A 22,675-nucleotide genomic window follows, 5' to 3' on the forward strand; every position below is an offset into this window, starting at 1 on the left:
AGGGAGCGCTTTTGCTCAGCCTGAGAGTCCTTATTCATCTTCATAATCTTCTGCTGCGGATGCAACCCCATATCCGCGGCTCTTTTCAGCCCAAGAACCGGTTTCTGTTCGATCTGCAATTTCATGTCTTGGAGTCGGGCTAACTCCGTTGTCGCATCTACATAGATGGCTCTGAGCTGTACTATGTCCTTCGGTGAGGTGCGACCACTGCGTTGACCGGAATTGAATGCTTGTTAGTATATTCGTTGTAGGTTTGAGATAGCTTTATCGAGCGTGCTTTCCCTGTCTGTTGAGGTCGCGCGACTGATAGTATCAGTAACCACTGTAGATAATGCAGTCTTAATAGCGTTTGCGGCGTGACGAAGCATAGTCGGTGCCTCTTTCGCTAAAAAGCTTTCGAGTTTTCCTCGCACGATCTCAGTGACTCGACCTGGATCTTTCTCCCCTCGGGATTGGGTGGCCTTCCGATCCGCGAAATAGAGCTGGATTTTATCGTAGAATTGGCTCATGTAGCTTTTGATACCGGATTGAATGATTTCTTGAGGTAAGCGTGCGGCTTCCCCAATGAGAGCCTTGAATAAACTGTCGATGTGGAGGATGCACCGCTCCTGTTCACGTTTGTTGGCCGTGTAACATAGTTGGAGTACCTGGTTGTTGCGGGTCTTAGGGGTAGTACACGTATTCTGAACGTTCTGATGGAGCTGTGAGAAGGAGTCTTTGATGCATTTGACGATATGGTTGCGAGCAATGTAGACCTGTTTCCTCAAATCACGCTCGGAAATCCTTCGGTGACCTCTCTAATATGAGCTCCCCTGTAGATGTCAATGGCAGATCAACCTCGCCTGATGCGCGGCACTCACAGATCAGTATTGAGATTCTACGCTTGAGAAGTCTTTTTCTTGCGTTTCGCCAGGTGGACTCCGCGATGCCTAAGGGTTGCGCGAAGAGTTGCCGAATTTAGATCTTGTAATTCTTCGACCTTGAGCTGGAGGGGTTTGACGATATACTCTGGGTCCAACAGTATAACATCATCCTTCCGTTTTGCTTTCCGGACCCCCAGTAACGTATCTTTGATACCCTTATCTACCCGCTGTCAGCTTCCGTTCGTTGCTAGATAAAGTTCTTTTATCATACGCGGAGTCATTGATACCCTGAAGGGTCTTTTCAAGCTCTTCCGTACGTATAGTGAGCTCCTTCCGTATTGACTGCAACTATATTTAGTCGATACATCGGCCGATAGATCAAGGTTAGACCCACTTTATATATAGTGGCGCAGAACGTTATGCCATTCGAAGCCCACCAGTCCCCTTTCACCAGCTCCTGATCATATGAGCTCATGATTTGGAGTCTGAGAAGGTTCTCTTTTGTTCCGTTGAACCAGCTCTTCTCATGCGCCGCTGCCGTCTCGTTCACCAATTGCGCGAAAAAACGTTCCTGTGTCACCAAGCCCGTGGACTCCCTATCTGGCCACACGTGATAGCGCTCATCCATATCCTTCCGAGAGTCTCTAGCCAGCATGGCTATTGCAGCCGGACCGCATACACCAACTAGAGTGGTTAACTCTCTAGCTAAATCTCCGAGTGCTGCTGGCTGGAATTTCTCGGAGTCGAAGTCATTGTCTCCGCGAGCCTGAGACCGTGTTAACGCTTGCTCGGCCATCTTATCCGCAACCTTGTCGACTATCTTGGAACGTATTGCAGCCACTTTCGCGTCCATCCGAAATCTATGCATTTCTCATTTCAGTCGTTGAATCTCCTTTTTCACTAGATCTGAAGACTCAGATAGGACTAATATCTCCTTCAATGAGGCAGAGAGTTGCTTCATCTTATCCGCGACAACCCTGCTGTCAAGTCGATTATTTTGGTCTATGTCCTCGATGGTGTTCGTATCGAATATAACAGGTGAACCATCCGCCCATCCCTGGTTTTGGATTTGCGACCACCAGGATGGCTCCTTGACGGGACCCTCTATCGCAATAATTAGGAGTTCTGAGTAAGCTTGGCATGCGCGTTGAATTCGTTGAGACTTTGCTTCCTGGATCTTTTCTTGCTCATATAGCTGGGCTAGCTCTGTCTCTACGATGGCGAGATCGGAACTCAAGGACGCGTAGGTCTGATTGCCTGCAACATGTCTCTCGGCCTCCATTTTAAGACCCTTGTCGATTTGGGTAAGAACTACCGTGAACCTGTGACTTTTTAGCAGCAAATTTGAAATGCTGATGGACTACTTACCTGGAGTTGTTGCCGGTCATTTGGTTATCCCAAATAATGTCCCCAACACGATTCCATACGTCAGGACTATCAACCGCTCTATCACAGCTTGCCACATTCACTGGTGAGGTACGCCTGCGCATCCAACCCTTGGCAACATCGGCTCTCGCTACCTCTGTGTCCTAAAAGCAGGGCAATTGCTTTGTTCTAGGAGAGGGGGTTGAGGTACCATTGTTCCGGGAATGTCAACAACCACAAACCCTTGCTTCAAGATACTGCTGTTGACTTGCACACTAATCCCGTGAGTCAAAGTCATCTACATGAGCAGGGCCGCCAGCCAACTTACTGCATCTCCTTGGTTATTGGCCAAAGGACTACCGCGTCCTCATTCTCCAACTCCGCGCTTGCCCCGTATTTTTGAGCTTTCTCCGCGAATTCATCAGCCGTATGGCAGAAAAAACTCAACTCATCATCTCTAATATGTTTGTCAATGCCACATTCGACGTCGAGACGCGAGAGCTCCCTTTCCAATTCATCCGACGTGCGATCAAAGTCCTCCACCTTTAATTTCGGGTACTGCGCAGTGAGTCTAGATCGAGCCGTGGCTTGCTGGTCCGGTCTCCTTGCTGTACCCTTGTTCTTTGACCGAGAAACAATGTTCCAGTACTGCTTTTCTTTCTGCCGCGAATTCTGCCTCGTCGAGGAAGACCACGCGAACATCAATACCTTCCCCGCCCTTTCCCCGGATTATGATCAGGGATAGGTGTGCATGCATTAGAGTCCGAGGTTGGGAATCGTATGCTGGGGAACAGCGCGTTGAGTGTTGTGCCTATTGACCAACTTGTAAGCAGCGCCACGAAGTGGTCGACCAAGGCCTCACTCTTGCCATGGCCCGTTCCTCCAAAAAGGCCTACAATGGTTTTCGGGTGTGCGAGCTTCCAATAGAGATGTCAATTCAGCTGTAGCCGATAGTCAGTCACTCGCTGTGGAAACTACGCATCAGCATTGGCGCTCACTCAGCTCTGCCTCAAAGGCTGCCTGTACGGCGGCATCTCGGAGTCCCGCAGTCTTGGATTTCATTCCTTGTAATGCACATGACCATGGGGGCCGGGCGAGTTGGAGCAGTTTGATTGTCTCGCAGAGGCCTGCCATAGCTGACTCTGTAGTTGAGTGATGTTGATTAGTGGATTCTGGTGGGTGTTGTAAGTTGAAAACTAAAGTCATACAGATTGATTAGAACTAGCGCGGCTGCCCATTAGGCTGAAGTGAAGTGAAGTACGGTGAAGTGAAGTGAAGCAAAGTGAGCTCATTTGATACCTTATTGGCTACGCATAGTTCGTGGAAAATCTAGCATTTGCTTCAATGAGGAGTTACGACACTCAAACCTTTACAATCTAGATATCACGAAAATAAATAAACGAGTCTATTACGATAACTCGAGATTTCTATGATACAGTACGAATTTGGGTGTGTGGTGTGAAAAATCTCCGGTGCCAAGCATTCCACAGGTTTTTGAACACGCTAAATGCATGGCTGTGCATCATTTCCAACACCCTTGCCCGTTGTTGGAAATTTGTCAAGCGACGAAAGTCTCTGCGATATATAGGGCCGTAGGGCTGAGTAGTGTAAAATCAACACCCGTAAGAATAATGGTAGCAAGGATTCGTGTGGGTAGAAGAAGGATGTAGATTTCTATGGAAGGAAGGTTTCCTCAAGTACCCCTCCCTAATAAAGTAAGCTATGCTATGTCAGGCTAGCCTGCAGAAGGCTGCAGAAGGCTTCGGATCACGCCTTCCAACTCCCGTGACAGGACTTTAACAAGGTTGATCTTCGATAGGCATCATGGACATGTCCCGGCATGGTGGACGGGGGGGCCCTTTGATTCCGCTAATGCCTTCGATGAGGGAAATCTTCCTGGTGCTCTGGTCTGAAAACCCCGTATGAAATGATAGAAGGTGAGCAGCCGCTCAGGCAGCCTCATTGTCTCCGTTCATATCACCTTCGTTTTCGTCTTCGACTTTAGCTTTGACTTTGACCTTCTTGTTCGAACTCTCCTCATCATCATCCTCAAAATGGGCTAGAGGTATGAGCTGCGTTCTTAAGCTTGCGAACGCGCTTCTTCTTTTCAGTAGGAGTCGCAGCTCCGTCGTCGACGTTCTTGCGGCTACGCTTCTTGCTCGGAGTAATCTTAGCGCCTCCGGTAATGACGACGGCGGCGGAGGTTTTCAACAGTTCGCTGAACATCATGGCGGATGACTGGGTGGTGCGACTCGTTGGGACCGCGACGTCAGCCGATTTGAGATTTTTATACTGGCATCGGCGCCGCTTTTCCATCTTAACGTTAGCTGGTTGTTCCCTCAGTTGCCTTTCCATGACACTTGGAGCTTCCTAAACTCTATCCTCGACAGGCATTGACTTTACAGCGTTCTCGAAGTTGCTGGGATCGATGACTAGTGGGGTGTGATGCACGTGCTTCAGGTATTGAAGATGAGCTTCAATAATATACGTTCTCGTGTCTGTTTTGTTGGTGTCTGGTGAAACCCATCGAGCATTTTTAGTGAACATTGCTGCGGTTTCGACATTAACGTCCGGCATTTCCATTGCTTGATCTGCTTGTGTAGCCTGTCGCAAACATAAGTACTGATCAAGGGCCACAGGCTTGTTTGACTTATTGCTCGGGCCAGAAGATCCAGAGAATCAGTAAAATCCCTGGTTTCTTCGTCGAATCGTAACTGGTATTTCCATTTGTTCGTACCTTCTTCTGCTGAGCCATGGTTGCCATTGGCCCAGCGACTATTGAGACTGGCCTTGAAAAAGGAGGATTGTAAGCCAAGGACCACACCATGAACGGCGAAGCGATCTCCGTGCTTGTGTACTTTTATATATATGAGAGCACTTGAGGGATCAAACTATTGTGTATCTGAGCTCGGCCATGGTGCTCTCATATAGGCAATCGGCTCCGCCATTGCGATTTGAGTATCCGCGGGCAATTCCTCCCAAGCGGCTGCTCATGTTCTAGTGGTATGTGGATCCTTGCTACCTGGGACAGCACGCTTCGCCACTCTCTCAAGGCTTTGATAATTGCTCCACTCCAAACCCTTTGAATTCCCATTCTTGGCGACGCAGCTCTCAAAATGGTAGTGGACTCACTGTCACTTGATGAACTGCGAATCGCATATTGGGCAATGGAAAAGGCCGCGGTGGAACCTTTTCACTGAGAGGTATCTCGGGATCGGCCTTCTTTCTAGTTTCCCAATCGTCCCATATGGGTGCTCCAACAGGGAAGTTGATTCTTGCTCGCTTTGGTGTCTTTGTATCTGGCGATACTGTTTCCGTCGAGATCGGGTCTTCTATCCTCGCTTTTATTCGAGCCTTGCCCAAGGTTCTCAAAAATGGCGCCCAGTCCATTCCCTTTTTGGAAAAATTTCGTCGTGTATGAGAGTTTTAGGTGGGTGAGGTGGCGATCACGGATGCCACCAGTGTTGACCTTGGCGGCAGAATCCTTTGACTTCTTGGCAGGACGACCGGCTATACAGCAAATTAGCTTTGGTGGAGATCTCAGGCTCGTAGGGAGATTCTACCTTTGATGCCAGCAGCTCTACATATACATATACTTCTTCCCTCCTCGTCGCACAATGCTATCACGCAGGGGGTTTAAATTTAAACCGTGCCTGCAGCCTTTCTCAATACGGCATTGATATGGTCTTTGCCGTTGTCGAGGCTCTTTCTGGCGTTGCGAAATCATCCTTTCGATCGGCTCGATATCTAGCCTGCATAATTCATCCGCGAGATCGCTTTGAAATTTCAAATCTTTAAAGACTTCAAGCGGAATGGAGACAGTATGAGCTGGGAAGCGGGAGTGAGAGTTTTATCGGAAGCTATAACTGCTTCCGCTATTGGCGAGGTCTCAAAATACTCGAAGATGACGGACTCATTTTCTCGCGTAGTTAAGAACGCCGTTCTGGGCTCTGATCTGTATTGGGAGAACAACAGATTTGTCTGTCGGCCTGTTAAGCACAAATCTTTGTGGCACTATATTGCGGCACTTACCACTTTCATAAATATTTGCAATGATGATCTTTTTTGCATCTAATGATGGCGTTGAGATTAGATTGGCGTAGTGGTCGAGAAAAGATTCGACGTCGACCTGACGGCAGTGGGACTTGAGCTGCGTTGAAAGGAGCTCGTCAAGATCTCGTTCAGCAGTGCATAAGAGCTGAGGGTCCTACGGATAGCAACGACACCGACAGCAACGAGTAGTGGGGCTGTGATGTGGGACTAAAGAGTCAGTGGTCTTGGTAATGCAGCCTTGAGCTTCCTAGTGGAACATTGTTGGAATCGCGAGTCGGCCACCCAGTTGCCGGGTGTTTTCGCTGGCACTTGGCGCAAGCGTGAACGAAAGCACATGTGTCAGAGCTATTATCCATATGGATCAGTTTTTTAGCTGTGACGGAGTTGGGCTGAAGGAGGACTTGGTAGGAGGGACCATGGGAACTCTAGCGCCCTCGGCTCCGGGCCGAAGCGTTATTACCGTTGAGGGCAATATTGCGACCAAGGGCTAAATTTTGGTGTATTAGCTAGTGTGCCCCTCTTTTACACTTGATAGAAGTTACTCGTTTTAGATAGTAGAAATATAAGCATATATTACATAAATTTACTAGCCGAAAAGATATAATATATTTTATAAAATATTTCATATTAAGTAATATTATATCGTACTCGAATATAATATAAATAGAGTCGAATATTATTTCATTTTTCTAATATAAATTCGAGATCTTAATGAGATATTTTATAGTATAATATATCTATAGTATTATATTATAATATAATATATATATGAGATATTTCGATTAAGATTTCTATATTTAAAAGTATAAGTAGCTATTCTAGTTATTATTCTAGTTAATTATAACTATTACTATTATAACTATTACTATTATAACTATCTATTATAACTATCTCTATTATAACTACTTCTATTATCGCTATTACTATTATAACTATTACTATTATAGCTACTATATAATAGTAGACTATTTTAATAATAAATAGTAATAGTTATAATAGTAATAGCCATAGTAGTAATAGCTGTTAAAATGTTAGGTATGTGATATATAGGGCGAATGAATCAATTCTCTAAAACCTCTCCGGGGCCAGGTTCTAAATATAGTACAAAATCAGGTGGCTGGAAAACATGGTGGCTGGGATGCGCGGGGGCCACATTTCGATGGTAGGCATAGTAGTGGTAGCCATGATAGGGGTAGCCATGGTAGGGGCAGCCATGGTAGGTAGCCATGGTAGGGGCAGCCATGGTAGGGGCAGCCATGGTAGGTAGCCATGGTAGGGGTAGCCATGGTAGGGGCAGCCATGGTAGGTAGCCATGGTAGGAGCAGCCATGGTAGTGCCAGCCATGGTAGTGCCAGCCATGATAGGGCCAGCCATGGTAGTGCCAGCTATGGTTGGCCAGAATAATAACTAGAATAGCTACTTATACTTCTAAATATAGAAATCTCAATCGGGATATCTCATACATATATCATTTCATAATATAATATCATAGATATATTATACCGTAATATATTTCGTTAAGATTTCATATTATATTAGATATGAAATTATATAAATATTAATATTTTATATTATATTAGAGTATAATATAGTAGATTAATATTTTATATTATATTATATCTTTTCGACTAGTAATAATAAGATAAGTATTTAAAAGTTTTAAGAGAGTAAATCTCGAAATATTAGTATATATAATAGAATAAGATAGAGCTAAGCTTGAAAATCTTAAATTTATATATATAGTTAATTATAAATTTAGAGTTACTACGCTTTTTAATTAGATCGACTAAATTATCGCGAGTAAATAAATTAGCGTCTATAACTATTAAAAAAAAATCGCTTATCAAAGTAGCCGGATAGCTCTAATTAAAAAATAGGTATATATTATTTAACTTTAGAATAAGTTTTTTATTTTCTATTAAAATTTTAGAATTTTTTTTTTAAATTATAGAATAAAATGTAGGCTTTCAGATAAAAAAAGAATCTCTAAGTTTAGTCTTATAATTATTAAAGCGTAAGGAATTCAAATATCGCTTACTAAAGTTCGCTTATCAAAGATCGCTCGACAGCCGGATAGCCCTGATTAAAAAATAGATATATATTATTTGATTTTAGAATAACTTTTTTATTTTCTATTAAAATTTTAAGATTTTTTTTTTAAATTATAGAACGAAATATGGGCTTTCAGATAAATAAATAATTTATAAATTTAGTCTTATGATTATTAAAGTACAAGAAATTCAAATATCGCTTATTAAAGATCGCTCATCTATTTACTCGATAGCTCTAATTAAAAAAATAATTATGAATTTAATTCATAGACCTTTACTCGTAGAGTATATTATTTTTAAAATCGTAGATCTTTCGAGAAAGAATTCTCGAAATATTATAATTTTTATACTATCTATCTTCGAAGCTCGAGAATAAATTTTTTAAAGAGAGAGATATTATTAGTAGTTAATTCTATAAAGGCTTTACGACGTTCTTATAGAGACTTTATAAAGCTCTATTTAAATTTAAATAGAGATATCTAGCTATTAAGCGTAGATACTCTCGAAATTAAACTTTTTTAACTAAGTTACTAATAATAGTTTAAGAAAGAAATCTTAAAAATTTAATAGAAAATAAAAAAGTTATTCTATATATTAATAACGTATATCTATTATTTTTTAATAATTATAAACGTTAATTTATTTATTCGCGATAACTTAGTTAATTTAATTAAAAAGCGTAGAAAACTCGAATTTATAATTAATTATATATATAAATTTAAGATTTTCTAACTTAACTCTATCTTATTTTATTATATATATTAATATTATTATAATAACGTTATAAGAGAAAAATTTATTACGATAATTATAGCTAATTAAGTCTTTAAAAAAGAAATATTAAATAATATATATTTAGATAAATTAAAATTATTCGATATCTTACTCTAATAATTATTTTATTATTTAAAAGATTTTACTATAATAGAAGATATTATAAATTTTATATTATTAATTAATATATTATCTCTATTAATATATATAAAAGAATAAGATAGAGCTAAGCTTAAAAATCTTAAATTTATATATATAGTTAATTATAAATTTAGAGTTACTACGCTCTTTAATTAGATTAACTAAATTATCGCGAGTAAATAAATTAGCGTTCGCAATTATTAAACGTTCGTAACTATTAAAAAAATAGATATTCGTTATTAACATATAGAATAACTTTTTTATTTTCTATTAAAATTTTAAGATTTTTTTTTAAATTATAGAACGAAATGTAAACTTTTAGATAAAAAAAGAATTTTTAAATTTAATCTTATAATTATTAAAGCGTAAGGAATTCAAATATCGCTTATTAAAGTTTACTTATTAAAGATCGCTTCTCGATAATCTTAATTGAAAAAATAATTATAAATTTAATTTATAGGCCTTTACTCGTTTCTTTTTAATATCTTAATACTTCTTATTATAAGAATATAGTCTTTCTCTATTTTTTATAAATAATTATTATAAATTAATTATATAATTATATTTAATATATCTTTTTAATCGATCTTAGCGCGTTTTATATATATATATATATCTATAGATTATTAGTATATATAATAGAATAAGATAGAGCTAAGCTTAAAAACCTTGAATTTGTATATGTAGCCAATTATCAATTTAGGGTTACTACGCTCTTTGGTTAGACCGGCTGAGTCATCGCGGGTAAATAAATTAGCGTCCGTAACCATCAAAATCTCGCCCTCCCACGCCTCCCTCATCAAAAAAATAGGTATACATTATTGACACATAGAATTACTTTTTTGTTTTCTATTAAAATTTTGAGATTTTTTTTTTCAATTTTGAAGCGCTGTTTGCGCGTTCCGAATTTTTAAGAATTCTAAAATTTAGTCTTATAATTATTAAAGCGCAAGGAATTCAAATATCGCTCACCAAAGTTCGCTTATCAAAGATCGCTCACCTACTTACTCGATAGCCCTAATCAAAAAAATGATTATGAATTTAATTCATAGGCCTTTACTCGTATAAATTAATAAAATAACTTTATATTATATTAATATAATAATATTATATAATATTAAGAATTATTAATATATATAATAGAATAAGATAAAGCTAAGTTTAAAAATCTTAAATTTATATATATAGCTAATTATAAATTTAAGTTCGCTACGCTCTTTAATTAGATTAATTAAGTTATCGTAAATAAATAAATTAGTATTCGCAATTATTAAAATCTCTCTCTTCCGCGTCTTTCTTATTAAATAAATAGAAATATAATATTAACATATAGAATAACTTTTTTATTTTCTATTAAATTTTAGAGATTTTTTTTTTAAATTATAGAACAAAATCTAGACTATTAAATTAAAAGAGAATCTCTAAATTTCGTCTTATAATTATTAAAGCGCGACGAATTCAAATATCGCTTATTGAAGTTCGCTTACTAAAGATCGCTTATCAAATTTACTCGATAGCTTTAATTTAAAAAAAAATTATAAACTTAATTTATAAACCTTTACTCATTTCTTAATAATAGTTTTAATTAAAAAAATATATTATAAATTTAATTTATAAGCTTAAACGTATAGCTATTACTATTATAACTACTATTATTTATTATTTAAATAGTTTATTATTATAGTCTATTATAATAACTAATACTTTTTAAAAAAAAAGATATATCGAATTTAGTTCTTACGCTTCTTAGTTACTATATTAATTAGCTATTTAATTTTATATTATATATAAAATCTAATCTTAAAGAAATTTAGAGAATTAATCTATTTATTCTTTATAATATATATTATATTTAAATAATTTTAATAAATACTATTAATATATATAATAGAATAAGATAAGACTAAGTTAAAAAAAATTAAATTTATATATATAGTTAATTATAAATTCGAAGTTATTAAGTTTTTTAATTAGACTTTCTAAGTTAACTCGCTAACTCTTTCGAGCTTTCTTATTTAAAAAATAAGTATACGTTATTTATAAATAAAATAATTTTCTTATTCTTTATTACTTTTTTAATATTTTTTTTTAATTATAGAGCGAAAATTACGCTTTTTAATAATTTTAAAATTCTAAAATTTAATCTTTTAATTATTAAAGAATAAGAATCTTAGATATCGCTTATTAAAGTTCGCTTATTAAATTTATTAATAATTTCAATTAAAAAATAGATATATAATATTTAATTTTAATATAACATTTTTATTTTCTATTAAAATCTTAGAATTTTAAATTTAAATTATAGAACGTAGTCTATACTTTCAAATAAAAAAAGAATTATAAAATTTAATCTTATAAATATTTAAAGATAAAGAATTTAAGTATCGCTCTTTAAAGTTCGCTCGATAGCTCTAATTAAAAAATAGATATATATTATTTAATTTTAGATTTTTTTCTTAATTATAGAATATAATTTACGCTTTCGATTAAAAATAGTATTATGAAATTTAATCTTATAAATATTTCAAGATAAAGAATTTATATTAAATATCGCTTATTAAAAACTTATTTATTCTATTAAGAATATTCTTTAATATAAGCTTAGATAGTCGAGTAGTAATAATTTTAATAAATTTCGAAACTAATTTACTTCGTTCTCGATTCGAATTTATAAATCTCTCTCGCTAAAAAATCGTAAAATCGTAAATTCGTAAATTCGTAAATTCATAAATTCGTAAATTCGTAAATTCGTAAAATTCGTAAAATTAATAAAAGATTTAAAAATTTAAAATTTAAAATTTAAAAATAAAATAATTAATATAAATAAAATATATAAGATATTAAAATTAACTTCTTATTAATTAAATTTAAATTAATTTAAAATTAATTAACTCTCTAGAAACTTATTATTAATATAACTTCTCTTTTTTCTATTAAATTTTTTCTATTATTTTTATTAATTATAGAACCTATTTTATACTTTTTAATAATCTAAAATTTATAAAATTCGATCTTATAGTTCTAAGCAAATTTTAAACTAAATATTTTTACTCTTCGAGAGTCGAATTTAATATCGAAATTAGATTTAAAAAATAATTACTTTTTATAAATTTAATTTATAGATTTAAACTTATAATATTATAGTTATTATTACGAATTTCTTCGCTAAACATTTCGATTAAATTTAATATCTTAGTATTATAATATTATAAAGACTTCTTCTACTATAAATCTATATAGTTTATAATTATTATATTATATATGTATTATTTACATATATAATTTTACTTAGAATATTTTCTTAATAATAATAATAATACTTTAATTTTAATAGACTAGAAGAAGCTATCTAATTACTTCGCTTATCTCGTCTTTATCTAATACTTATATAAACTTTATAATACTTACTATCGAAGAAATCTATAATCGTATAAAAATACGTTATACTTTATATAGATTACTCTAACGCTAAGGTTACTTCAATACGAAATTTTTTAATAATTCGATTTATTCTTTCTTTATCTATCTATTATAATTATAATTATATCTAACTTATATACTATTATTTAAGAACGTATTCAAAAGACTTTAGCTATTATTACTCTCGAAATAAAGTTTAAAATCCTTCGATTAGCTATTAAATTTAACGTACTTTACGATTAACTTCTAAATCGTTATAATAAGATTCTTCTTAAAGATAGCTACTCTTATATACTTATAGATTATAAAAAATAAACTCTTTATTAATATATATAATAACTCGATAAATTAAAAATATCTTATCGTTATTCGATACTTAAAAGAGTAATAAATTCTATTTTTCGCGAGCGTTTTAGCTTATCTAAGTATATAAATAATTATTAATCTATATAATTTTTAAAGTATAATTCTTAATATAAGTACTAATCGAAAAGATATAATATAATATAAGATATTAATCTACTATACTATACTCTAATATAATATAAGTTATTAAGATTTATATAATTTTATATCTAGTATAATATAAGATCTTAATAAAATATATTATAATATAATATATCTATAAGATTATATTATAATATAGTATATATATAAAATATTCTAATTAGAATTTCTATATTTAGAAGTAGCTATTCTAATTATTATTCTAATTAATAACTACGTTAAATTAATAAAATATAGAATTAAATATAATTATATTTTATTACTCTATATATATAAAAGAAAGTAAGCTATATCTACTAATAATAAGAAAAGCTTATCTTTCTTTAATATCAGCTACGCGAAATCCGCTAATACTTTATAATTAAAGCCGTTAACGATAATTTTATATATCTATTATATATTTTCGATATCGCTATCTAGTATAAAATTATATATATTATAATTATAGCCTTTTTATTAAATCGTTAATTTAAGAAAATTAATATATTTCTTAATATTCTCTTAAAAGTATTATAGCTTAATATAATAAGCTATATTTCTTTAAGCTATTTTCTTATAATATATAAAAAAAAGATTAAATATAGAAAGTATATAAAAGTATATTTAATAATTTTAAAACGAATTAACGATATCTATAATAATAATTAAAATTAAGAATTAAATATATTCGAATAAGAAATAATTTTACGCTATTTATATAATAGTAATAATAATAATTAAGATTAAAATATTAATTTAGATAATATAACTTTTATAGTAGACTTTTTATTATTATATACTAGATTAATTATATATAAATAAAGATTTATAATTTTATCTTTTAAATATAATCGCGTTTAATATTTTAAGATTTCTATAATAGCTTAATACTTATTAACTAGCGCGTTAATACTATTATATCTAAACTATAATAGCACTTATTATTAAATTCTATATTACGCTCTTAAATAGCTTAAAAGATAAAATCTACTTAATTATTAGCGTATATAATAAAATTATTTTTAACACTTATATCTTATTTAGCTTCGATATTATTTATTTTCTCTTAATTTAAGCTTTTATCTTTATCTACGTATATAATAATTTACGCGATAAATAAAACTTTAGACTTCTTCGCAATTACGTTTACGTATTTTTTTTATATAATATTATTAAAACGTAAATCTATTAAAATAATAATTAGAATTAAAAGTTATTTATCGCTTATCTATTATATCTTATCTAATCTACTTAAGAGCTTACTTCTATTTTAATAATAATATATTAATATATTTAGCTTTACGCTTTTTAATAATTATAGCGTAGTTAATAGTTAAGATATTAATTTTCTTTATTTTTTTAATTAGTTTCTTTTTAAATATAAACGTTTTTATTTACTATCGTAATCTCTTAATATTTTTATTTTAATTAAACTTATTCTTCGCTTTTTATTTTAATTAAAGATCTAATCGCCGCTTAATTAAGCTATATTAAGACTCTTTAATATCGCTATTATTATTAATATTTAATATTTATTATAATAAATTATTAGACTTAATCTCTTCTACTTTAATTATTATAAAAAGATAAATTATTAAATATATATAAAGAAATTAAAAGATTTATACGAATATCTATAAATACTAAGCTATTCTTAATTTTAATTAAAGCTCGTTTTATTAAAAAGTACGTTAATTCTAATAAGTATCGATATTAGAAATAAAGAGAATATATATTATATATTATTTTAAGTATATAATAATTATTTCTATAAAGATAGTAAGACTTAAAGAAAAGAAAATAAAAATAAAATATATAAAAATTTTAATAAGTTATAGTAAGTTAATATTAGCTAAATTAGATAAAGATAATTATTTACTAGCTCGCTCTTTTAAATCTTTTATCTTTTAATCTATATAAGCTATAATAATAATTATAATTATTATAAAAGTAATTAAGATTATATTAGATAATAGCGCTTAATAAATATAATTTACTTAAATTTAAATTTTTAAAATTAAAGAGAAAGTATTTTATTAATATTTAATTTAAGCTAGATAATATAAAGTAATTTAAAAATTTAATATATATAATAGATATCTAAGCTTTTCTTTCTCTCTAAGACTTTCTTTTTTATATTAACTCTTCTTATTATAAGACTATCTTTTTTATATATTAAACTTCTATTTAAATAATTTAATATTATTATAATAATATTAAAAGTATAATATACTCGTTAAGTTATATATTTATTTTTTATTTTTTAATAACTTTAAGCTAATATATAAATAGACCGCGCGAAGAGCTTAATTTATATACGCTTAATCTATTATTAATAGCTCTTTAAAAAAGCTAATATTATTCTAAAGTATTAGATATAATATTAAAGTAAAGAGTTTATTAGATATTATTATTACTTTAATAGCTACTATCGTCGCTTTAATAGATATCATCTTTACTTTAATAGATATCGCCTTTATTTTAATAAATATCGCCTTTACTTTAATAGATACCGCTTTTACTTTAATAGATATCGTCTTTATTTTAATAATATTAAAGCGTTAATAGAAATTAGATAGTATATTCTTTTAATTATTATTATATTTATTATATATAACTAATATAAGCTATAGCTTAAACTTTACGCGAGATTTATCGCTATTAAAAGTTAATTAATTTTATAATTCTAAAGCTTCTCTTTTAGCGCTTAATTCATTAAATTATATTTAATTAAAATCTATTAAAGCGCTATTGTATTTAAAGATTCGCTTTTAAAGTATTATATAAGATAATAAAAGTCTTTCTAATTCGTTAGTTTAAGAGTAAGTCTTCTATTATTACACTTTATAATTAGCTCTAATAATCTCTATTTAAATAAATATTTATTTTTATATAATATATAAAAAGCGAGTTATATTATAAAAAAAGAATTTAAATCTCGCGATTATTTTAACTAAACTCTTTAAACTAAAAATAAAAATATATTTATCTTTATATAATTTAATTACTAAACTAGTTAATTATTATAAATTTAATTATAAGATATAATTATATATTATTAATTACTTTAATAATTATAAAAAGTATAAAAGAAATAAAATTATATAATTAAGTATTTATAAACTTTTCTCTTCTAAATATTTATTTTAATTTAAAATTTAATCGCTATCTAATTAAAAAAAAGATAAGATATAAAAAGTATATAAAAGTATATTTAATAATTCTAGAATAAATTAATAATATCTATAATGATAATTAGAATTAAAAATTAGATATACTCGAATAAGAGATAGCTTTATATTACTTATATAATAGTAAGAGTAATAATTAAAATTAAAATATTAATCTATATAGCGTAGCTTTTATAGTAGATTTTTTATTATTATATATTAAATTAATTACGTATTAATAAAAATTTATAATTTTATCTTCTAGATATAATTATATTTAATATTTTAAGATTTTTATAATAGCTCGATATTTATTAGTTAACGCGTTAATACTATTATATTTAAGCTATAATAGAGCTTATTATTAAGTTTTATATTACACTTTTAAATAATTTAAAAAATAAAATTTATTTAATTATTAAGGTATATAATAAATTTATTTTTAATACTTATATTTTATTTAATTTTAATATTATTTATATTTTTATAATCTAAGCTCTTATCTTTATTTATATATATAATAATTTATATAAAGAGTAAAACTCTAGACTTTCTCTAAATTATATTTATATATTTTTTTTATATAATATTATTAAAATATAAATCTACTTATTAGAATAATAATTAGACTTCGAAGTTACTTATCGCTTATTTATTATATTTTATCTAATCTACTTAAAAGCTTACTTCTATTTTCTTATTAAGTCTATTAATTAGATTAGAATTTATATATTATTTTTATATAAATATTTAATTATATATTAAATAATATTTTATTATTTAAGACTTTTAAATATAATCTAGTTAAGAAAAGAATCTATTATATAAAAAATTATAAATCGCGATATATATTTTTATAGCGATAGAGAATTCTAATTATCTTTCTAATTATTATTATTTAAAGATAATTATAATAGTAAAAAATACTTATATTCTTATTTTTAATTTAGAATTAGAATTATATAATTAATTTATTAAGATTTTAAATTTAGATAATCTATACTCTTATAGAAATATTTAGATCGCTTAAATATATTAGTAATATTCTTATATATTAATTTAGTATTAATAAGCTTAAAAGCCTCTTATATCTTTTTACTCGTCTTATTAAATATAAATTTATATTTTACTATATTATAATTTTTAGATTATTATCTAGTCGATTTTAATAGTAATATCTATTCTTTTTTATTCTTAAGCGTCTATATTATATAGTTTCTAAGAATTACGCGTTTTATTCTAATAAAAAATATATATAAGAGAGAAAGATAGTAAACTTTTTTAGATTTTATAATTAAAGATAATTAATAAATAAGTTTAATATAAATAAGATTAATATATAAATAACGAGTTTATTTAAATATAAATTAAAATATTAAAATTAAAATTAATATAGAGAAAAACTTATATTAATAAATATTATTTTAACGATTTTTTTTAAGAAAATTTTTATAAATTATATAAGACTTCTACGTAATAAGAATAGATGTTCTTTTAAGAGTTTATTATATTTTCGAAAATTCTTAAATATTTAATCTTCTTTCTAATAGATTTAATTATAATTTATAATACTCGTTATTATAATAAAAAGATATTAATAAATATTTCGATTTCTATATTTATATCTTTTCTATTAACGTTATTATTAGTCGAAAAGATATAATATAATATAAGATATTAACTTATTATATTATACTCTAATATAATATAAAATATTAATATTTACATAATCTCATATCTAATATAATATGAAATCTTAGTAGGATATTCTACGGTATAATATATCTATAATATTATATTATGAAATAATATATATATGAGATATCCCGTTAGGATTTCTATATTTAGAAGTATAAAGTAGCTATTCTAATTATTATTCTAGTTAACGACTAATCGTATCTACTCTTATTCGATATACTATTATAACTATTACTATTATAACTATTACTATTATAACTACTACTATTATAACTATTACTATTATAACTATTACTTACTATTATAGCTATTACTATCATAGCTACTATCGAAATATAACCCTCGCGTATTCTAGTTATCGTATTCTTTAGTTATCTAATTTTATACTATATTTAGAATCTAGCCTCGAAGAGGTTTTAAAGAATTAATTCGTTCGTTCTATATATTACATATCTAATATTTTAACAGCTATTACTATTATAACTATTACTATTTATTATTTAAATAATCTACTATTATATAATAGCTATAATAGTAATAGTTATAGTAGTAATAGTTATAATAATAATAGTTATAATAGTAATAGTTATAATAGTAATAGCTATAATAGAGATAGCTATAATAGGGATAGTCATAGTAGGGGCAGTTATAAATAGCTATAATAGTGGCAGCTATGATAGTAATAGCTATAATAGTAGCAGTTATAATAGTAATAGCCATAATAGTAGTAGTTATAATTAACTAGAATAATAACCAGAATAGCTACTTATACTTCTAAATATAGAAATCCTAACGGAATATTCAATACATATATTATTCCATAATATAATATCACAGATATATCATATCGTGAGATATTCCGCTAAGATCCCGAACCCATATCAGAAAAATGAAATAATATCCGACTCTATTCATATTATACTCGAGTACGATATGATATCACTTAATATGGAATATTCCATGGGATATATTATACCTTTCCGGCCAGTAAACGTTATTAAGAAATTTATATTCTTTAAAAGAAGTTAAAGATTTTTAAATCGTTTAATCTTTTAATTAATAATATTTAACTATATATTAATAATTATATCTTTATCTTCTTTTTTTATATCGAGCTATTTATCGCGCTCTATATTAATATTCTTAATAAAATCTAAAATTGAAATTATATTTAATGAATCTAATTATTTATAAAGTTTATTATCTTTAATATAATATATAAAATATTATATATAAATATTAGCTATAATATTAGAAAGATATAAAAATAATTATAATAATAATTAGAATTTATAATAAGTATATTAGTTATATATAATATATTCGATAATTCTCTCTTTTATTTTCTTCTTTTTTTTAAAAGTAGTTATTTAATATTTAAAGAAAGTTAGAAGTTTTTTTTTAACTATAGATTTCGCTATTATATCTATATTATTCTTTTTTTTTAAGATTACTCTTAATAGTTTATATATATTTAAACTTACTAAATATTAACGCGACTTTATTATATTCTTATTTTTAAAATATTTATCTACTATTTTTTATATCTTACTATTATTTAAGTTTTTAAAATATTTTTATTTTTTTAGAGATAATATAATAGAATGAATTAGAGTTATTATCTTTATTAATAATATTAGCTTTTATAATATTAAAAAATAATAGAAAATATATAAATTTATTTATTTAATTAAATTCTTATTTAAGATAGTTATAATAATAATTTTTGTATAAAAAGCTTATTATAAGATATTAAAGAATATATTATAGAGATTATATTAATATTATAATAGAAACGATAAGAAAATTTAAGTAAAATTATATTATTATAAAAGATAATATAATTAAAAAAAGTATTAGAAAATTTAAGAATATACTAATAAAAAAACAGATTAGTTTACTAGCGCGTTTTCGTATTTTTTTAAAATCTTATTTATAAAAATATTTAATACTAATTTTTAATATTATAAAGTCGAATTTTAATTAAATTTATTTAAATTTAATAATCTAATTAGAATAGGTAAGGATTATTATTAATAATAAACTTTTTCTCAACTATTATATAATAATAAACGTCTATTTTAAGCTTCTAAGAATTTAGATCTAAAAATCTTATAAGGTAAGTTTATCTTTTTTAAGATTTTATTTTATACTTTCGATTTATTATACGCGTTTTCTTTTTTAAAGAATTATTAAAAAGATAATTAGAATATTAATTAAGCCGCTTACTTTTAGAATATTATTTATTTTATACTTATATTTAAAAAGATATAATAATAAATATAAATATTTTTAATTAAGAATCTTTATTAATAAACTCTTAACTAGCTATTTAATTTCTTAATTTTAAAAAAATATTAAATTAATTAGAAGATTCTAAAAACGGTAAATTAGAAAGTTCTTAAAGTAATTAATTAGAAAGTTCTAAAGATATTTAATTAGAAAGTTCTAGAAGTAATTAGTTAGAAAGTTCTAAAGATATTTAATTAGAAAGTTCTAGAAGTAATTAATTATAAAGTTTTAAAAGTAATTAATTAATAGATTTAGATAGTAATTTATTAATAAATCTAATTATATTAGAAGAAGAAGAGATAAACTTTATTATAAAAGAAACTTAAAATTAAAAACTTTTAATATATAATAAGAATAATAATATTACGATTCTATAATAAGTTTTATAATAAATTTATATAAGTTTATTAATTTTAATATATAAATAATTAATATAATTAAAAGAAGAAGAAATAATTTTTATAATTCTAATTATTATAATAAGAAAGAGTTTAGATATAATCTTCTCTTTTCTAATTATTATTCTAATTATCTAACTTTCTAAATTAAATAAATTTAAAAATATATTAATAAGAATAAAGAGTTAATATATATATTCGATAATAATATATTTAGCGATAATAATAATATTTTATTTTAAGATTAAACTAATTTTTAATCTCGAGATATTATTTATAAAAATAGAAATTTTAATAATATATATAATAAAAATATTAAAATCGTAGTAGTTAAAGAATATCTATTTATAAGTAAATTATTAAAAAAAAAATATATAATAAGAAATTTAGAAAGAGGAAATTTACTATATTTTCCGCGGCGGCTATAATAGATAAAAGAGTATTTCGAGTATTATTAATAGTAAAAGTAGCTAGAAAATTAAGTAATAAGACTTTTAAAAAATCTATTATAAATAAAAAGAGTATAAATAAGAGAAAAAGTATTATTAATTATATATTTAAAGTAAGAAAATTATATAGATTTTACTTAGATAATAAATTTAATCTTATATATATTTCTAATTATTTTTCTAATTATAGTTTACTAGCTATTATCTTTCGCGAAATTAAATATTTTTAAAAATTAACTACGCTATTAATTTTAAAAGCTTTATTTTAAAAACTTATTTAAGAAATTTTATTAATTATAATAGATAAAGTTAAAAATAATATTAAGTATTATTAATAAAGTTTTATTATTAAGATAATATAGAAGACGAGAGAATCTTTTCTATCTAATAATTTTTTAAATAAGACTTTTTATTATTTTTATATAAAATTTATTAATAATAGAATATAGATATTTAATTATTAGTAATTTATAATAAATATATAATATTATAGATTAAGAATATATAGCTTTTATATAGACTTTTAAAATTATATAATATTAAATTATATATAAATATAAAGATAGATTAAAATTTTATAGTTTAGTTTAGATAAATTATTAAACTATTATAAATAATAGAATAAAATACTTTATAATTAAATTATCGACTTTTTTAATTTATAATATAACTCTTAATTATAATATTACTTATAAAATTATATTCTACTTTAAATTCTAATTATCTTTAAAATTAATATTATATAATATATTTAATTTATAATTTAAAAGATTTATATTATATTAAAGAATTAATATTATTTATTATTATAAAATTATTTATATTATAATTATAGTTTTAATATAAATATATATTATATTTTTTTATCTAATTAATAATAAATATATATTTTTATAGATTTTTATTATTATTTTAAAAAATAAAAGATTTTATTAAAGTTTATATATATTTAATTATTATATTAATTCTCGATTTAGAATTCTAATTATCTTTATAATTAATATTATATAAAATTATTAATTTATAATTCTAAAAAATTATATTATATTAAAAAATTAAAATAAATTATTATTATAAAATTATTTATATTATAATAATAGTTTTAATATAAAAGTATATTTATTATACTTACTTATTTAATTAATAAATACTATATTTATATAATAGATTCTTATTATTATTTTAGAAAATAAAAGATTTTAATTAAAATTCATAAAATATTTATTTATTATATTAATTTTAAATTCGTATTTAATTTAGAATTCTAATTATCTTTATAATTAATACTATATAAAGTATTTAATTTATACTTTTAAAAAATTATATTATATTAAAAATTATATTCTATTAAATTATAAAAAAAATTTATTATTATAAAATTATAAGTATTATAAGTATAGTTTAAATATCTTATTTTCTTATTTAATTAATAAGTATTATATTTAATAATAAATTTCTATTATTATCTTAAAAAATAAAAGATTCTATTAAAATCTATAAGATATTATATTTTTT

At 26.3% G+C, this 22,675-nt stretch overlaps 4 protein-coding genes across 4 annotated transcripts; all 4 read right to left on the minus strand.

Annotated features, from left to right (window-relative positions):
- Window positions 1-233: 233 nt before the first annotated feature.
- On the minus strand, window positions 234-1,731 carry HO133_004904 (uncharacterized protein; the record flags this gene model as incomplete). Its single annotated transcript, XM_037295816.1, has 3 exons — window positions 234-762; window positions 1,135-1,205; window positions 1,258-1,731. 3 exons carry the CDS (start codon window positions 1,729-1,731, stop codon window positions 234-236), a joined length of 1,074 nt encoding a protein of 357 aa, XP_037148514.1.
- Window positions 1,732-1,734: 3 nt separating this feature from the next.
- Window positions 1,735-2,930, minus strand: HO133_004905 (uncharacterized protein; the record flags this gene model as incomplete). The annotated part of the gene is made up of 4 exons (XM_037295817.1): window positions 1,735-2,185; window positions 2,232-2,392; window positions 2,440-2,503; window positions 2,557-2,930. 4 exons carry the CDS (start codon window positions 2,928-2,930, stop codon window positions 1,735-1,737), a joined length of 1,050 nt encoding a protein of 349 aa, XP_037148515.1.
- Window positions 2,931-4,177: 1,247 nt separating this feature from the next.
- HO133_004906 (uncharacterized protein) lies at window positions 4,178-4,454 on the minus strand (the record flags this gene model as incomplete). The annotated part of the gene is made up of 2 exons (XM_037295818.1): window positions 4,178-4,300; window positions 4,323-4,454. 2 exons carry the CDS (start codon window positions 4,452-4,454, stop codon window positions 4,178-4,180), a joined length of 255 nt encoding a protein of 84 aa, XP_037148516.1.
- Window positions 4,455-4,598: 144 nt separating this feature from the next.
- On the minus strand, window positions 4,599-4,983 carry HO133_004907 (uncharacterized protein; the record flags this gene model as incomplete). Its single annotated transcript, XM_037295819.1, has 2 exons — window positions 4,599-4,832; window positions 4,966-4,983. The coding sequence occupies 2 exons, from the start codon at window positions 4,981-4,983 to the stop codon at window positions 4,599-4,601; spliced, it is 252 nt and encodes an 83-aa protein (XP_037148517.1).
- Between the last annotated feature and the right edge of the window lie 17,692 nt (window positions 4,984-22,675).

This window comes from Letharia lupina, assembly GCF_014066315.1.
Source record: "Letharia lupina isolate WasteWater1 chromosome Unknown contig_20, whole genome shotgun sequence".
Lineage (NCBI taxonomy): Eukaryota > Fungi > Ascomycota > Lecanoromycetes > Lecanorales > Parmeliaceae > Letharia > Letharia lupina.